Raw genomic sequence first — 19,486 nt, forward strand, 5'->3', positions numbered from 1 at the left:
TGAGAGCTCATAAAATAAATGCATTGTTTGTATTGTGTGTGATAGAACTGAAAGACATGCAATGTAAAAATAGACCTTGATTTATTAGTTCGTCTTCACATTGTATGACAACACATTGCATGGTTGTAAGGCAGTACAGGTTACAAGGCACAATTTATTATCAGTATGACTTGAAAGTACTAAACACAAAATATACACATTTTAAAAAAGCACACATGTTCCTGCGGAACCTCCTCAGTGTGGGTGCTTAAGAAAAAGTAGTGTGAACACATAACTTATTGCTATTATGTAAAACAAGCAGATATTTTAGTCTTGTTACACAGGTTTAGCATAACAAGATAAGCGGTTTTTCATATGCGTTTTTTTCTTTAGCGTTGATAAAATGCAATGCCACACCATTATGTCACAGATGAACATGAAATATAAAAACACGCAACACTAAACAGAATGCAAAGCCCTGTAACATTCATAAAATACTGACATGGTCTCATCGCCATGTCAAACATAAGCAATGTCCACACAAAAGAAAGGAATGCTGGCCTTTCAAAAACTATATACACAACCATGTTCTAAATGCCAGTCATACAGAACGATAAATAGCTTTGATACTTATTTTTCTGTGGCATTCAACTGCATGTGTGAAGAAGGTTGGAACCCAGTAGTCTCTAAACTGGAAACAGCAAGGGGCATTATTGTAATTACTTTCAACACACTTATTGTTACAGTCAAGTTGACAGCTTTAAGCATCTGTTACAAATGAAGATCCCAATCTAACACCAATACAAACTGGACAAATGAGGACTCTGAGGCTTTCTAGACAGCTTCTTGCTTGGTAATGGTCGGTAGAGGGATGGAGGTTGGCTGCTTGGGGACGGTGGCTATGACCCCTTGGGCTATTTTATAATGCTCTGAGCTGGAGGCTGTAGGCGGAGATGGTATTGGGGTTTCTGGAGTGGCTGAAAAGTAGAACACAAGGCAAAGGAGAGAGTTAGCCAGGACTTGCAGCGTAAGTGGGTCTATATTTGCCATCCTGTGGTAGAACATATCTCAGGACAACACAATTTTCAGATAAAGAACAAGCACTTTTGTGAAATTTCTCAGAGCATTAAACATGTTAAGAAAGAATAACAGAAGTTTTGTTTGACAAAGTAAGCCAGATTAGTTTGCATGAAGAATTTGAAGGATTATTCTGCCAAGCCTTTTCAGCTACATGACTAGGCTGCACATAGAGCTGGGCGAGAAACACTTCCTGCACATTTGGATAAATCAAACTAACTCTATCACAGTCTCAAACCTTTCAATGTAAAAATGTTGTCAACATTGAGCGCAAATTTTCATTTTGTGCACTGCTGTTTATTTACGTACAGATTTGTCCATTATGGATGGGTGTTGGCATGTTACTGGCCACTATGACGTTGCTACTGAGGTGCTCCTGAACAAGGTGAGGGTGAAGAGAATGAGGTGCATGTGGAGCTTCATTGGCAGAACCTATAAGACAAAACACAATGTATAAATTTTAGCATATTTTCTATTAATTCCTAGCGTGTATACAAATACTAAGCTCAATATGAAACACTGATGCGTTGCAATCTCTTCATACTATTACACCTACTGTAGGTTGAGTATTGTTTTTAGACCATCAACTCAATGAAACCCATGATTGAAATAAAAGTAATTTTTCTTCTTCTTGGTTGCGTCATAACATTAAAAAAATAATATTATATAGTTTTGTTGTATAAAGTCGGACACATGCCGCTTGCCCGAAGACAGCTGGCATAGGCTCCAACATACCCGCGACCCTAGTGAGGACAAGCGGTACAGAAAATGGATGATGGAAAGTTGGGTACTGTATAGAGTTATAGACGTAGGGCTCTAAAATAGTTATTTGGTAAAACAAAGAGAATAATTAGTTTTGTAAAGAATGTTCTGAACATACTGTTGAGGCCTGTTAGCTCACCAGTATGTTTTACTGAGGAATCTCCAACAAAAAGCATGGCCAAGATTTTAAAATTATGATTTCATTACCTCAGTCGGCATGCATTCTTTCATTTCTATTCCATTATTTATGATTGAGGGTAGCTCATTAAAGCAGCGCAAGTTGATATTAAAATGGTCATATTTGCTGCCCGTTCAAACCTGATCTCAAGCCAACTGTAGACAAATCACAGTTTTGAATTCTCTCTGTCGTAAAAAAAAACACACTATTTTATTTCATTGTTCTCGTTCCATTGTAATCCATTGTACCATGGAAGAGGGAATTCTCCGTCAGCCAGTCAACAAACAGCAGTGAGTTTTTTTTTTGCTCTATCCTTAACTAGTAAATAAAAAGTGATATTTTAGGGCTGTTGGAAATGCAATACAATGCAAATGAAAATGAAGCAGACACTACAGTTTGTGTATTATTCAGTTAAGTACCTAATATGAGCGCACTCACCTCCGAGAAGCATTTCCTGTAGAAGATTGTCAATCTTGGCCATGCCAAAAAGTTTGACAAACTGGATTTGTTCAATCATTTGCCAGGTGATGCTCTGTAGGGTCGGCAGCAGTAGGAGCAACTCTCCGAAACGCCCCCGGGAGTCGTATTGCCGGTCATTGATATAGTCCTCCAGACTGACCTGAACCTGGTATCGCATTCTTTTGATCTTCCCGGGGTCACTCAGACCCTTTGCATCTGTGGACACACAGAAGCACTATCATTTTTAACTGCTACACAATATGGGTTATTCTTAGCCTTCTTATTGTTTTGATTTTAATACCTGGGTCAAAGAAAACAATGGCCTTCAAGCAGGCATATTCACTGTCATCTATTTGAAGCTCCTGGAAGGGAAGTACTAGCTCATCCAGGATTCTCACAGCTACCCGGCCCACCTCCAGCTCTGGACAGTTCCTGGGAATGATGTGGTCATTCCCTGCAACACAATCAGCTATTACTATGAGATATAACAGCATTGGACTGCAGTATTTAGCAAGAGCATGATGGATAAAATGCTCATAGAGGTGCCTGTTTTACCTAATAAGAGGATATCTTTAAATAGCATGGACCTCTTTGCCGCACCAAGCAACAGATGTTCTCCAGCATGCGCTCGAAGCAATGCCACCTGAAACAGTAATGTAATTATTTTAGGCATTTTCTAACATTGTATTTTTTGGGCTGAGAGGAAAACAAACCCCTTCCTAATACAGCGTCAGCAAATCAGTTACCAAGAGCTGGTGATCACACTGTTAATGATTCAGCACTTTTTTTTCAAGGAGGGATATAACTTTGAAACTAGCTCATCATATTCTAACTTAGGATTAAAATACATTAACCAGTCAGCATGGAGGTCTTAAGGTTGTGGGTGATGAAAAAAACCCTCCTCCTCAGTCAAGGTTTTACTCATTTAGCTTAATTTATTCCACTGCATGTTTTGAGAGAACTTATTTGGGTGCTCGTCTATATATTTTGACTGCACGGCTCTGGATGGATGTTGTCCCAGCAGTTGGCTGGTTGATGAGTGACCAGAATGTCTATACAACTATGTAAACTGTGTCTGAGTCTTACCTGGTCATCTAGGGGCAGGTCACAGAACGCTGGGATGTACTTGGCCCACTCCACAAGCACCAGAAGTTGTTGTTTCATGGACTCACACACATCTGTGATGGTGGCGATCTTTTTGGTCCGGATGTCGCTGTTCAGGATGGGAGCGGGGGAGGTGATCTAAATGAGGCAGGGTTAAATAAGCATGTTACATGATTTATAATGGGTGCTCATTAATGGCAGCTGGATAAGAAGGCCCATACCTGTCTTGACAGCACATCTGCCTGAATGAGTGCATTGATGGAAGGCAAACTGCTGTCTTCGTAGCTGGATCTCCTGGTGCTGATTCTGTCTCTTTCATTCTGCACGGCTGCACACATTCATACATGATACATGCATGATGAATGCAACTGAAAAGGCAGTAAAATATTGCAGCTCTCTTGAGACTCAAAGAGAGCTCGCTGAGTCACTCACAAAGAAAAACAAGACTTTCAAGGCTGTTATGTTTATCAGTATATGGCGATTATTGCTCTGAGGTGTTTGCTCAGCATAAGCTGGTCAGAGACTTCATCGCCCTGTGGAGTGATCATTAACAATGTACTACTCTTCTCCGTGTTGCAACACACCCGTGCTGAGTGTTGTCAATTGAGCGAGAGCAAGCTGAGATTTTTTCCACAAATGGTTTCCAAGAAAACGTGCATGCTGTTTTCTTTTGCATTGACAAGATTAAAGTATCGTACCTTCTTTCTTCATGCCAGCCCTGAAGCATTTCTTCAGTCTGCAGTATCTGCATTGGTTTCTCTTGTCTTTATCCACAATACATTGTCTATTGAACCTGCCATGTAAGGTGGATACATTTGTGCTGTCATTCAGTCATAAAAGACACTTGACACTTATGAAGCTGCATTCAAATCCCACCTGCACGAGTACATGTGGTTTTTGCGGACGCTGCGCCTGAAGAAGCCTTTGCAGCCGTCACAGCTGGATGCACCATAGTGCTTGCCGGTGGCTCTGTCTCCACATATAGCACACAGACTGCCTGCTGTCAGGTGGCCGGTAGCGCTCATGTTGGTGCTCTCAGCCGGTGAGGAGTCTGCGGAGGAGAAAAGAGACACGAGTCAGAAAAAACTTTGCAGTGTGGCCCATTCTGTTAAGCTTAATATGAGAAGGTGTGAACGACTTCAGCAAACACAATGATCAGCGTTGTCAATTGCTGATGAAAACCATCACTCAAGTGTTTATGTGGATAGTTTACCTCCTTGAGTAGCTCAGACAGTCAACAGAGCATAATACATGGAGGTTTGATTCAATCTGTGACATTTTTCCTGCAAGTCTCCAGACTGGCTCAATCAATCACAGTATACCATGACACATCTATTGATTAAAACAGGCAGGTCTGACATGAAAAATAACTGCTTGGAGAGATTTCCTACTTCTTTTTTTTTGTTCTCAGTGGAAGAAGGTAGAATGTAGAATCGGTCTCCCCAGCCAGGCGTCGTGGGAGAGTTCATGTTTAAGTAAGTTGATCTCACTGGAAGCACTTGAGATACTAAAAAAATACTTTTTAATGATTACGCGGACACTGTGGGAACACACTATGTAACAGGAGAACAATGACCATGCTACTCAAACTCATTCAAACATCAAGCCAATGAAATCAATCTAACGGTATGATAGTCCACAAGCTGATACATGTTAAAATGGCCATAGTCACTGAGGGTTGTTGCAATCATACTCATGTGATAAAAGACCCACAGCTCAGAATCATCACTCTGAGTGAGGAGCAGATGACCCTTTGGGGTTTCGTCTGGGCCGAAGTTTTAAACCAGCAAAAGTCTCAAAGTTCAGCACCACAGTTGCGTATATGGGACTCACCTGCGCCCATAGCGAGCACATGCATGTTTTCAAACTCCAGCGTGGTGTATGCTGGGTCCAGAGCCTCGCTGTAGTCTGCCATGTCCATCTTTGCCTGTGCTTTGGACAAACAAATTCTCCACTACCTGACAATGTGACAGAAAGACTTGTCCAAGAAGCTACTGTTCCCCCACCTTCCTTCTTCTTCTCACACCCCAACACACCTCCAGTGTCCCCCTCCCTCTTTTTTGCAGTCTGGCTCCACCCAGACATGAGGTAGCTCCCAGATTTGATGGGGGACCTAACAGGATACTGACATGAGCTGGCCTCCTTCCCTCGTGCTGCTAACCAGGGAAGAGGTGGCGTGTATCAGGTTGATGGTTAACTAACCTCTTCAATGGTGAATCACTGTTTTTTTCTCTTTGAAGAGATAGGACAACTTTGATATCTTCCATCCTCTCTTCGTCAGCAATGGCTCAACAGTTCCTCTGTGAGATTTGAAGCCAGTGTCAAATGACTTTGTACATCATTTTATAACTCAGCAAGGCTTTTGCCGACACGCTGATATCACATGCATATCGAGTCCAGCGTCCAGCTGGGGGTAGTTCCGCAGGCCGAGTCATATTAGTCCATCATATTCAGAGCTACTTTGCTGCTAAATCTCAGCTAATGCTCATATAATTAGCAGGTGAAAAAACTCACCCGAGACTTCATTGTTGTTTTAAATGACGCACAAGAGCCTTGTTTTGGACAGCATTGGTGATTTAGAGCAAAACAAAAAAGGAACATTTTGGGGTGATTTTATTTTGTCACCTAGCTGACTCAAGCTTATTGACAATGGGATGACCTGTTTGACTCAATCAGTAGCAATGATTTCATTATTCTTTCGCAATTCTATTGATTTGAATAAAATGAACGACTGTTTTTAAGGGTGATTTTGGTTAGAGCTACAGTGGTGTGAAAAAGTGGTCCTGATTTGTTACGTTCTTGCATGTTTGTCACACTTAAATGTTTCATAACATCAAACAAATGAAAATATTAGTCAATGACAACACAACTGAACACAAAATGCAGTTTTTAAATGAAACTTTTTATTATTAAGGGAGAAAAACAATCCAAACCCACATGGCTCCGTGTGAAACAATGATTGCCCCCCCTTAAAATATTTTGAATTAACTGAGATTAATTGAGTTCTATCAGTCTGGAAAAGGTTCTAAAGCCATTTCAAACGCTTTGGGACTCCAGAGAACCACAGTGAAAGCCATTTTCCACAAATGGCAAAAACATGGAACAGTGGTCAACCTTTCCCGGAGTGGCCGGCCAACCAACATTACCCCAAGAGCACAGAGACGACTCATCCAAGAGATCGCAAAAGACCCCACAACAACATTCAAAGAACTGCAGGCCTCACTTGCCTTAGTTAAGTCAGTGTTCATGACGAAAACCGCTGCTGAACAAAAATATCACTCATCTCAATTTTGCTAGAAAACATCTTGATGATTCCCAAGACCTTTGGGAAAATACTCTGTAGTCTGATGAGACAAAAGTTGAACTTTTTGGAAAGTGTGTGTGTCCCTTTACATCTGGTGTAAAAGTAACGCCGCATTTCAGAAAAAGAACATCATACCAACGGTTGATTGCAGTTGTTGCTGCTAAGGGTGGCCCAACCATTTATTAGGGCAATCACTTTTCCACACAAGGCCATGTATGTTTGGATTTTTTTTCTCCCTTAATAATAAAAACTTTCACTTAAAACTGCATTTTGTGTTCAGTTGTGTTGTCATTGAATAATATTAGTTTCATGATCTGAAACATTTAAGTGTGACAAATATGCAAAAAAAACAGACAAAATCAGGAAGGGAGCAAACACTTTTTCACACCACTGTATTCTCCCAATCGCTCCTTTATAAATCAATGTGATGGATGAATGTAGGAAGTTGAATTGACCAAGAAGATGAAAGACATGTTGAACACCATGATCCTGATGGATTGTCATCCTGCATCAGCATCTGGGTGTAGCTCATGACTGTCTTTATACTGATATCAATTGCAATCAATGAAAATATCATAAAAATCTTGGGGCAACTGTGACTACTGTATGTTTTTTAAGTGAAAATGTTTTCAACTAGTTATATTTATATATTACCATGTAATGGTAAAAGTATTGCTTGCATCACTTTTTGGTGGTTGAGAGCATAAATAAAAAGGTGAGACTCACTGACACGTTTCACAATAATGCAACATTTTTGTAATCACATGCATTTGTTGTGATGGATTTTAAGCAAACTAATATCTCATGCACTTCAAATGTTTTTTTATACAGTAGAACAGAGGTTCACAAACTTTCTACAGTTGCATACCCTTTCAGACATTTGACTTGAAGCCACGTACCCGTAAGCCTTTTTTAATCTACATTAGCTTGAAATATTGAACATAATTAATTGGTTAATTATGGTAATTTTATAGTACTTCGGGTTCAAAATTTGTATTTTACTTGGTCAAATTTTGATAAAATGTTAACATAAGCACTGATAAGTAAGTATTCATCCTACATATCCTTTATTTCAGCTGGATGTTGAGATCCTTAAGTTTGAATGGGTTTAACTTGAGCTTCACTTTTGTCCACTCGCAATCACTTTGAGTCTACATATTAATATGATACCAAATTGAAAGGCAAAGTTTAACAAACATGATAAAGCAGTATCCAAAAATACATACAACCAGCGATAAAGCCTCATTTTCACACTCTCTCATCCTGACATGCACATACATTGACAGGTTTTCACAGTGCGGGGACTGAAACATAACAACATAATCATCAAACGTACTTACTTATTCATATACTGTAACTCACACAGAGCAATGAAAAACTTCATGCTCTGTCTCCTTCCTTCTTTCTGCTCTGACTGTGCGTGCTACACTGTGAGGCGTTCAGGCGAACTCGTGATTGTGAGTGTTAGGCACTAATTGGTTTTCATTTTTATTCATGTACTCCCATGACAATTGGCATATCCCACTTTGGGAACCTAGGCTGGAAAAGGAAACATCCTTTTGCTTTATGGTGAAATATGTATTCTCACCTGCTGTGTTAAATATGTGTCTGTCACAGTATGTCTTGCTGATAAAAGACCTCCACGTATATAGTTTGGTTTTGGTTGTAGTTAGAATTTTCACATACCACATGGTCTCACATATAAACAATCAATATGCTGTCTGTCATTTATTAAAGGCACTGTATGCAGCGAGTTCCCCAGCTGCCCAGAGACCGCTAGCGTTTGAACATACTGCAAGCATTACGTACCGCCCTCTTCCTACTATGAGTACGTAAGCTACACTGGACGTAGCACGCACACGGGAGCTAGTTAAGCTTGTTGTCAGCTAATGACAGTGATTTGGCAAAGTTGAGTTAATAAAGTGAGCTATCAATGAATGTATCGCTTATCATAACAAAATGAACATAAATTGTTGCTCTTTTGTGTATGTGTATAAGTGCTATGGAATCTACATGAATAGCAGACAATGGAAAATATCATGTGATCAAGATTGTACCATTCTGACTCCATGAGGTTGCCCATGGCTGCTCCTTTTTACATTTTTACATAGAATGCCTTTGTTTCTGTCATAAATAGCTATAATTTATAATAATAAATTAATAATAAATAGTTTTGATACAAAATCAGCCTAATTTGTGTTAATAAAGAATTGAAAATGATACAGTGTTGTCAAAAAGTGTTTGCTCCCTTCCTGATTTCTGTTTTTTTTTTTTGCATGTTTGTCACACTTAAATGTTTCAGATCATCAAACAAATTGAAAAATTAGTCAATGACAACACAACTGAATACAAAATGCAGTTTATAAATAAAACATTTTATTATTAAGGGAGAAAAAAATCCAATGTCAATGTCATTGACTAATATTTAAATCTGTTTGATGATTTGAAACATTTAAGTGTGACAAACATGCAAAAAATAAGAAATCAGGAAGGGGGCAAACATGTGGTAATGTGAAACATTCGGTAATATGCAAAGAAACACATTTTTGGTCATGTGACCATGATGTTTTCAAGCCTCTCCCATTCCCCCCTGGCTATGAAGAAAATAACCTCATGGTGATTTGATAAGCATGTCTTTTTGATAAAAATATGTTTTTTGCATGTAAAAGTAAAATTTCTTTCTGTCAACCTAATCAAAGATTGTGTTTCACAGCAAATGGATTCACTTATATCAACTGATATCATCCATGTTCATGAACTACCATTGTAGAAAACTCTGTGATTGATGCTAGTTGAAGATTAGCCCCATGTGCTAGAAAGGGTGTTTTTCTGAAAAGGTGGGCTGTGTGGTGAATTGAGACAAATGCTCTGGGGTAAAGTGAGACGTGTCTCACAGAACTTAAGTTCAGTTTGAAACATATTTTAAGGTAATCTTACTTTCCATTTGTTCCATCTTTTTATGTCATAACCATTGTACAGAAGCCATCATGTCAACAAAACAGAACACAAAGACGACCTGGGGCAAAGCATCCCTTGAGGAGATGGAGAAGGCAGCCACTGAGCTCAATGCAGGAAAGAAGTCCTTAATGGACTACAAGGATATGAACAAGACACATTGAAACAAGTTTCATGGTCTCAATCCACTCAAGTGTCGCCAACTGGCAGGTGAATATGCAGATAGAAACAATATCACTCCCTGACAATTGGACAACAAACCAATGTGCAGGTAGGCTAGGGCATCGAAGAGATCACATGACTATGTAGGTTAACTAACTAATATTGCCACAAAGTTTAGCTGGCTAGAAAGGCCCTGTATTCTACCCCAGACTAGTAATAGCTGGGCCATGTGTTCTGAGCCCAAGACTGTTCTAATCTAACTGGTTCTGTCATTTGAATGTTTACTGCCCTTCTGTTTCAGCAACCAGAACTGTTGTAATGACAATTAAATTAAAGTTGATTTTGATTTTGTTTCGAGTGTTTTCAAGTGCTAAGAAAAAATGTGCTTATAATGACCAATCCACATGATTCTATTACTACGGTAGTCTGACTGTTAGCTGTCAGGTTAGCTGTCATGAGTCTTACTGCTACAACATGTGTGTTTGTGGTAGTTTTTAAGGGGGAAAAGTAAGTGTATCACTTTAAACCCTTGATTCTCACTTTACACCAGGTCTGGGGCAAAGTGAGACACTTCACTGCTTTTTTTAAAACAATCATATTTCCACTACCCTTTGTCCTAAACGCATTCTGATGAGTTATGTTGCTAGAAAACACACTGAACTAATAATACATGTGCAAATTGTATTGTTGTCATTTTAGCTTGTCTGGTGGGAAGGAAATGTAAAAAGTGTCTCACATGACCACACCTTCCTCCATGTGTGTTTAAAGACCTACTTTAAAGACCTATACTGACCACACACTAATAAAATCACCCGCTTAATAGCACAATCTAAAGGAGCTGAGGTGAGCACTAGCTTTAGATGCTAGGTAGCCCGTCAACATCGAGGCACTACTGGCTCATAAGTGCTGGCAAAAAATCAGCCAAAGTATGGAAGTATTTTGAAAAGGTTAAAGATGACCCCAAGAAAGTAAAGTGCAACTTGTGTGTATCATTTGAAGCGGGTAAGGCTGTTACACCAACTTCATTTTATATCCCAGCTGTGGATTTTAATCCAATAAATGAGGTTGCTAACTGAGAGTTTTGGCAAGTTGTTTTTCAAGCCATGTTGTTTCTATTTTATGTGCACTTTTTCTGATGTGTGATATGCCCACTTGGCAAAAGTAACCGTGTTTTGGTTTTCTTCATCTTGTTTTCTGTATCACTAAATAAGGTACTGTTTTTGCACACCTACCATGTTTGTTTGTTTATCGGGGTGTTTCAGCCTTTTTATTTAAGGTGGAAAAAGTCACAAATTAGATTTCTTTATTTGTAGGGATTACTTATGCACTTAGAAAAAAAACACCATTCGACAATTAGTCGACTATGGACAAAATCTATTGAATCAGATTCAACTATGAAAATCCTTAGTTGAAGACAGCCCATGCCATTTTTTATTAAGTTTAATTTGTAATTGTGAAAAATATAGCCTTTTTGTTGTCAAATCTGTTCTCGCAGACCACTGTTGGTAACAAAAGATAGTCGGCGGTGGTGTTCTTATATGTTTTGGTTGAAAAAAGTGCACTCTTGAGCCAGTTGCATACAGTCCCTTTAACTGTTGAGCTTTTATCTATCGTGTGTACGACTGTTAAGGCCTTTCATACATCTGCGATATATAGATTTTGATCTTGAAAAACAACTTCCATATAATTGTCACCAATTCAGTAATAATTCAACAACTAATGTGTTTAAACCAAAGTCAGATGGAATGAAAAATCACATCTATCTTCTCTCCCTCATAATGTCTCCATTCCACTTATGTTCCGCAATGAAAAGCTGTTTCTATCATCTGTTTTTTTTTGGGTTTTTTTTTGGTCTGTTCGTGCATGTGACACAGCAAACAGCAGTGGTGTATTTGAAGAGAAAGTGCCAGTACACAGAAGCAGGTCAACGATCTTGAGTTCAGTCAGCAGTAAACCTCATGTAGCTGAACTCTCAGGTCCTACAAAGGACTCATAAAAATATTTTTCTTCCAGCTAACATTTCCACTAACATTTCCAGAGCCGTGATTGTGAGGTGATGTTTTCCATGATTACATGTCGACAAGCCCCCAGTAATCCAATCACAAATGGAGGTCATTAAAACCTACAGAAAGTATTGTTGTCACTATGATCGTGGAATAAACGACCACTGCAGTGAAAACCTTTATGTTCCTCAGTAACTAAAGTGAAACTACATCCAAGATAAAAAAAAAGAAACATCAGTGGGTTTTACACAAGATGATAATAATTCTTCTGCACAAAACATGGTTGTCTGTTTTGCTTGTGTGCACACAGGTCATCTCTTACAACATGTTCGATCTGCTCTTCTGCAATGCTTCTATTTGCTCAAGAAGTTTGCTGATTATTTCAAAGCGAGGGGAGGAGGGAAGTGGGAACCCGAATCAGCTTTACATGAGTCACTCTTAAGTAAATCTTATCTCTCCTGCCATTAAAGGGTTTTTATCGCTGCTCCCATCTTACGTTTCTGTGAACTCCTCAAGGAACAGTCATGTAGAGGGCTATAAAATATAATCGGCACAGTTATAGCTTTCTTAATCGAGAACTGACAAACTGTTCTGAGGTTTTAGATATGGCGTGGTGTACAGGCTCGAAACGCTCTCCCGTGCTATCTGTGTTGTGGGTGGGTGGGGGTTTAGTTTGTTTTAATGCTTTCAGGATTTAACACATTGCTAATTAGTCAAATTACATTTTCCAAAAATATTTCCGAAATATTCAACATTTTAAGAAAGAACACAGTATTTTATATCTCCAGTATAAGTATTTATTAACATCTTTTTCAAGAAGCAGCTAGAAATAGAAGAAGAAGAATGTATTTTATTAATATATTTTTATTTAATTTTATTAAACTTGTAGCTAGACATGTCACCAAATAAATGTTTGTACTATGATATTTGTGCTATGGATGCGCTAAAAATAGTCAATAGATGCATTTGAACTAAAACCTGAGCAATAAGGCACATTAACTGTGATGCTTATAAATAAAATTAAAGCGTACAATGGTTTAATTTTGTACTACTTGTACTACTACAACACAAGTAGAAATTAACACTACTTATTGTACTTGTGTTGTGGATGTGCAGTTCTTTGCATGTGCAGTAAATGAAAAATACCATTCATTGTTCAATTTCATAGTATCAGTTAAAGTTATGTGCTGCGAGTATGATAAACCCGTCCTCTGTCTGTGCCAACAATGGGCCTTATTCATGAACATCTTCTTAAAAGTCTTCTTAAGAAATGTACTTAAGAAGGCGCGGGTTGGAAACTGCGCCACATTCACGACACGTTCTTAAGTAGGGATAATCAATCGTTCGCACCGGTGTTCTTAGGTTGATGAACGCCAACTGCGATGCACGTGCATGTAAGGCCTAATTTGCATAGGTCACCGCCTATTATTTCCCATACAAGGTAAAAAATGTGCCGTGCGCAACAGGCAGCTGGAGGCGGAGATGGCAACGCGCAAGGGCAAGACTGAGGAGCAGCTGGACAACAAACGAAAGAAAAACTTCAATTCTACTGAAATAGAGGTGCTTTTACAAGGAGTGAGCGAACACAAGACCACCTTATTTTCACGTGTATCCACCGGTCATCAGGCCATCCAAAAAGAGTCGGCATGGAGCACCATTGCAGGAAACATAAATGCCGTTTCCACGGAGAAACGCGCCACCGCAGAGGTTAAAAAGAAGTGGTTTGACTTAAAATCAGAGTAAAAAAAAAAGATTGGACTACACCGGAGGGATCTGGAGGAAACGGGAGGTGGGCCATCAATCAGAAACCAAACCATTTCGGAAACTCTAGAAAATATTTACACAATCATGATGGAAAAATAAAGTCAAAATACATAGTTTGTGTGTGACAATTTATTTTTTCTGTGGTTACATTTGATTAGACGCTGCCTAATTAATACAGCAGCCCCGTGCTCTGGCTCAAGACGTGGCTGGGGGCGCATGTCGTTATCTGGGGGTGCTACGTGCGCAATAGGCACACCACGTTTCATTGCGATGTTATTCTGATGATCCTGCACACCTGCAAGGACAGAGAGGGAAGCCTGAAGCCTGAAGCGGGACATCAAATATTCGTCGCTTTCAGCAAATAAATCTAATGGTCCCTTTACATTCTCTCTCTGCGCAGCGCACGTCCAGCCAGCTACTTTTTTTTTTATGAATTGGGATTTAAATATATATTTATCGATGGAGTATATTTTAGTTGTTTTGATGATAAATAATTGTTGGGATATTTTATTTGCACTACATTTTTTGGGATCAGGTTGCAAAATCCATCATGAGGGCGATTGCGCATTGAAAGTGCAAGCTTTGCTTGTGCGTAAGAGTCCTCCTGAGCGTTCGTACAATTTGTTCTTAGATCTAAGAACTGTGAGTTAAGAACACGTTTCGTGAATGCCAAAAATCTTCGTAAGAAGGCTTTAAGAACACATTTGTGCGTAAGAATGTTTCGTGAATGAGGCCCATTGTGCTTAAGTACCTCAGGGTCTTGTTCACGAGTAAGGGAAGGATGGAACGCAAGATGGACAGGCGGATTGCTGCGGTGTCTGCAGTGATGCGGATGCATCAGTCCATTGTCCATTGAAGATGTTTTTGCAAAGAAAGATGATATCGCTGCCGTAGTGTGTCTTTGGGAACAGTCACCTCTCACAACAAAGGTAAAGGTAAATGTTAATTTATCACTTTCATTCTTATTTATATGCATTTTGAATTGGTTTATGCTTGGAAAATTGTAAAATTATAAAAACGTGTTTTGTGTTAACATTGTTGAGAGTTAGCCGCTGTTGACATCGTAGACAGGCGACATAGCTGACTTTCAGTTTCAGTTGCCATTTTGTTAGCAAGCTAAGGATGCTAATAAGCACATTTGTGATTAAAAAAATACAGTAAGAGCAAAGTTGGACTTAGATAGGGTATTAATAACATGACAAAATGTACGCAAACCCAGGCAAAATTGGGGTAGGATGCTAACCGAAGTTCCACTGTACTGTAATATCATGTATGATGAACCCTTTTTTCCCCCCCTGTCCTGTCTAGGCTTTAAGGCAGATAGAATTGTAGATCTAAATGCCCTCACGTGCTCAACAGATTTACTCTGCCAGGGAAAAGTGTAAGATACACTTCCCCTGTTATACAGAATTTATTTGACTTATTAGATGCTTTGTTATATTGCAAATTTGGATGATAAACCCTTTCACACTACCTCCAAAAGCCGTCTTTTTCCCATGATGCTGTTTCATATGAACGGCACTGAATATCACAGAATTGGGAGATGAAGTCAACCTAGCAATTTTCAGACTGCAGTCGTATGAGAGTAATAACAGATGCGGGACGCCACCTGTGTGAAAGAGTATTGACAATGCCGCTCACTTCTCCCACCCTGTTGTTTTGAAAGCAATTATCACTATGAAAGTATTTACAGTATATGTCACACCAGACACTAGTGCTGACATCATCACACAGCTCTTTAGCTTGAAACACTAAAGCGAAACACAAGTTTTGGGCTTAAAGCTTAAAGATGGTTCATCATGTCATTGGCCTACCTAACCACAAAAAACTTTGGTTTAACCTTTCAACTTCCACCAAGTGTATGTTAGAAAAGTCCATAACAATAACTCTTACCCCAAACACAACTTTCCCTGTTGTTTTCCATCATTCCTTTATCAAGCATATCTCAAACAACTGTCAAATCCACATAACGCTGCAATTTGTTTGACGCTATTAGGTGACGCATGTTATAGGTACAAGCATTTGTAGAAGTTGTTTGGTTATGACAGCATTCCTGTGCTGCGTTGTGCACTTTGTTGCCTGCTTAATATGACATCACCTGTCTGCTGTTAAATATGGCAAGGGCGGCTGCCATGTTGAAATGCGATGGGCCAGAAAGTGCTGTCTTATAATCAGTCACCCAAACTCCTGCCCTGGGGCTAAAAGTCAAAGGATCGCTGAGACCTGATGTAACATGCGCGATTCTCCCCTTTGAAACTTCAAACTCCAGTTTGTGAACAAAGTCCTGTCTATCTATTCAGAATAGGAATCTCCGACCACTGACCAAACTCCATTTGCAACCACTGCCTATTTGTACCTTCTCCTCAATGACTACATTTCATTTCCCTAAGTGCCATGTCAAAGGCAAGCAGCAGGGACGCAACACCGTAAAAGCCAAATACAGGAGCCTGGAGCCAGCAGCCGCGAGGAAAATACAAAGATGAAGGAGCGCGAAAAGGAAGAGGAATATACACTGTCTGGGGACGTATTTTGTTCTTCCACAATGAGCTGCCGCGCAGAAGTTTGTTTGTGAGGCACATCATCCAGGAGAATGTTGATAAGAGTAAAACGAGGAGACAATGTGCTGGCTGCAGCAGAAAGCAGGCTGCTGCTATGTTGTCATGCAGCAGATGGAGCAGATAGGTGAGTCGAGTGTCATGGCAAAGACCTTGTCAACAGATAACTATCTGCAAATAACACCACTTATGCAAGCCCCAAGGCTGACCATGGGGAAATCATATTTTCTGAGCCACTGGAGGACTGCAAATTTAATAAGGATGCCCCAAATAACGCAAAGATGCTATTCTGCACAACTCCAAATGAGCTTTCTTTCTATTTCTATGTGAGTCAAAGGTTGTTAACTTACCTGTAATTCTCTTCAACTTAATTGTTGTAAATGTTTCTCTGTCTTGTTTAAACCATTTTATCTATAAAGACAGGAGCCTGTGCTCAGTGGCCTGCTGTTAGACAAAGCCAATCATTGCTCTGGACTGTTGGGATCGTTGGGTAGTGCTGTGTTATAGGAAAGATGAAATCGTGGATGTAATGTTCCTCCAGAAGGCCTATCTGGTTCATTTTTAAGGTAAAATGTTGTTAGAGTTCCTCAGTCATTTTGCTGTTGAGGAACTGCTTCATTTTGCATACAGACAATTTCAAAAACATCAAATGTCTCAAGGAGGAATTAAAAAAAAAAAGCATAGGAGTGCTCAGATTGTTGTCAGTCATGACATCTATTTGGTTTCAGGGTAATCATAAACCACAAGGGCCTATTTAGCTGTGCAGTATCACACAATATTACAGGATGATAAAAATGTAGATAAAAATGATGGAGGCACGCAGTTGAAAAAAGATATGACTCGTGGCGATATTGTTTTTTCGAACGTCCTTTCACATCCTTTGTGGCCTATCATATTTGAACACATGTGATATAGTCATGCTTCAATTCCCTCTTTATCGTTGGACTGTCAAGCTAAAGTGGTCCGTGGACAAATCTGCAATGTCAAAAAAAACGAGTGAAGCTCCACGTCAAAAAGTTGCCTCTGTGCACCAAATAAGTAAACAATTGCATCAATAAACATGGAGACCCATGCAAGACGTAAATCAATCACAGTGCGTGATAAGGCCCTACAATGATTAACCCTCTTTTGCTGAGAGTACATGTCCACTTATGGCTCCATTGCCTCTGTCAGCAAGTCATCTCTGAGCACTGTTATCTCCATGTGATCCTCCATAGCGCCTTCAGTGAGCAGTAGATCAATCAACAGACATTTAGCTTGCATGGCTTCAATAACGAGATACTGAAATATTATCCAAGCGTTGTGTACAATATTGGTATTATTAATTTCTAATTACCAAAGAGAAACTTCCACTGATTTGGGCTCAATGCATTATACTGCAAACAGAAGCAGATCTCAAATATACAGGGATGCAGGCAAGGAGATGTCAAAGTGCGCCTCACTTTGACACAAAGGGTATACATGTTTTGCCTCTCATCTGCGTCTGGGAGTTGCAAATAGTCAGGAAGCAGGCTAGCATCTCTTCAATAACAAGTTGCAATTTTGAAGTGCGACCCAAGGGTCCTTATAGACGGAACTATTTCTGCCCCACGGTGGGCCTGTCTTTAAGTGAAACCTTCTTGACAAATATCAAATGAGCAAACATTCCTGTCATTGTCATACAACAAGAGTCTGAGTTTCTAATCTGATGTGTCAAAATGCATGCTGAGATCACATGACTGCATTTGACCACTGTTTCCCCCTCAAAGGTGGCTAATACTTGATTAATATTGTCAGTCGGTGTCATCAGAGTGGTGCAAATTCAACAGGTAACTCGTAGGTGATGCTTTGCAGTATAAACGGTGATACTATTTTTTATTGCTAGCAGCTCTTCTCTTAACTTTTTTTTCTTCAACGACAAAATCAACACGCCAACAACATACCAACAGAAATTATTTTTTCCGAGTTTTCCAAACAAAAACAAAGCAAATTAATTTGAAATATTGAATGTTAAAATAATGATTTTAACATTTAATCATTTTGAGCTCTAATGCATTTTGATACAGTAGAAAGTTTTACTTAGTTTTATCTTTACTTATGGAACAGCATGTTTGGATTTTTGGGCCAAAGCCATCAGTTTTTGTTTTTTTTTTTTTTACACTGAAAATGTTTAGCAATACTAAACCTACAGTAATGTACTAACCTAACCTGATTTTTTAATGGAAAGCACAGAACTAAAGACAATTTGTTTTTTAATCCAGCACTATTTATGATAGTTCATAAAATTATTTATGCACGTGATCTCATGACAGCAAGCGAATATCCTACAGAATTGACTCTCTGCTGCCATCATGCGGACATTCCCTAGTAGGTCACTCTCAATGCTACCTGCCTTCACTTTTGGTAGCTGTGGGGATTATTGTTGACATTAACTTATTTGCTTTTTACAGACATTGGTTTGGTTCGCATTTTCTCCCATTACATACATACACACAAAAAAAAGCTCAGCACACCTGAAAAAAACAAGCAAAAAAACATGCTATTTTTTTCATGCAGCAGCTTTGTTCTCTAACAGCCAATGCACAAACAGCCACTTGTTCTACGTCAGTTATTCTCTGGAATAATCCATTCACAAAATGCTCTTTCATTCCCTTTTACCTGTGCCGGAGAAGCGCGGCGTCCCATCATGGACATACATCCCTGACAAGACCGAGCCTGACACTCAGCCGGCCCGTGGGGCGAAGGCCCATGAGCCTGGGCAGCTGTGGCAGCCTGGGACAGGATATGGCTGTTTGTCTGGGCCACTGGGCCGGCTGCAAGGGCCCAAGGCACTCAGTGATAATCCTCTAATACCTGTCACAATGAGATTTGATTGGAGACTTGAACACTGGGATTAATAGTGTCAAGTGAACAGTGTAACAGTTCCCTGTAGACAGGCTGAGCACATGAGAGGCGCATTGAGAGCGGCTGAACATCATACTTTATTCAATTATTTGTTATATGAGTGGCTGCTTCATGGCATGCAACTTGTGCAAACCAGGAGCTTAATGTTGTTATAATCCCATTTCAAAATACTGAACAAATGCTTTCAGAGGTCTGTTTCATGGGTGTGACTAATTGTTTCTGATTACTTTGTCAATTTGGATTAAGAGAAAAAAAGTTCAGAACAAATTTCATTCACCAAAAATCAATTACTGTGGTTATA

General features: G+C 39.5%; 2 protein-coding genes across 4 annotated transcripts in view; one reads left to right on the forward strand and one right to left on the reverse strand.

The window, feature by feature from the left end:
* Positions 1-78: 78 nt before the first annotated feature.
* hnf4a (hepatocyte nuclear factor 4, alpha) lies at positions 79-19,076 on the reverse strand. 3 transcript variants are annotated; one of them, XM_054774884.1, is made up of 11 exons: positions 5,566-5,779; positions 5,393-5,486; positions 4,436-4,610; positions 4,258-4,352; positions 3,781-3,887; positions 3,542-3,697; positions 3,011-3,098; positions 2,757-2,909; positions 2,435-2,671; positions 1,366-1,488; positions 79-956 (listed from the first exon to the last, which is right to left on the reverse strand). In XM_054774884.1, the coding sequence occupies exons 2-11, from the start codon at positions 5,478-5,480 to the stop codon at positions 814-816; spliced, it is 1,365 nt and encodes a 454-aa protein (XP_054630859.1). In that variant the 5' UTR covers positions 5,481-5,486; positions 5,566-5,779; the 3' UTR covers positions 79-813. The 3 variants fall into 3 exon arrangements, with proteins under 3 accessions (XP_054630859.1, XP_054630868.1, XP_054630851.1); XM_054774893.1 differs by lacking the exons at positions 5,393-5,486; positions 5,566-5,779 and adding an exon at positions 18,940-19,076; XM_054774876.1 differs by lacking the exon at positions 5,566-5,779 and having other exon boundaries at positions 5,393-5,557.
* The window catches only part of fitm2 (fat storage inducing transmembrane protein 2), a 22,338-nt gene continuing 18,806 nt past the window's right edge, over positions 15,955-19,486 (forward strand). Inside the window, exon 1 of the mRNA XM_054774927.1 lies at positions 15,955-16,429. Coding sequence (XP_054630902.1) covers positions 16,338-16,429 — 92 coding nt within the window. The 5' untranslated portion in view covers positions 15,955-16,337. The remainder of the gene's footprint in view (positions 16,430-19,486) is intronic.

Source organism: Dunckerocampus dactyliophorus, chromosome 1 (genome assembly GCF_027744805.1).
Source record: "Dunckerocampus dactyliophorus isolate RoL2022-P2 chromosome 1, RoL_Ddac_1.1, whole genome shotgun sequence".
Taxonomy (NCBI): domain Eukaryota; kingdom Metazoa; phylum Chordata; class Actinopteri; order Syngnathiformes; family Syngnathidae; genus Dunckerocampus; species Dunckerocampus dactyliophorus.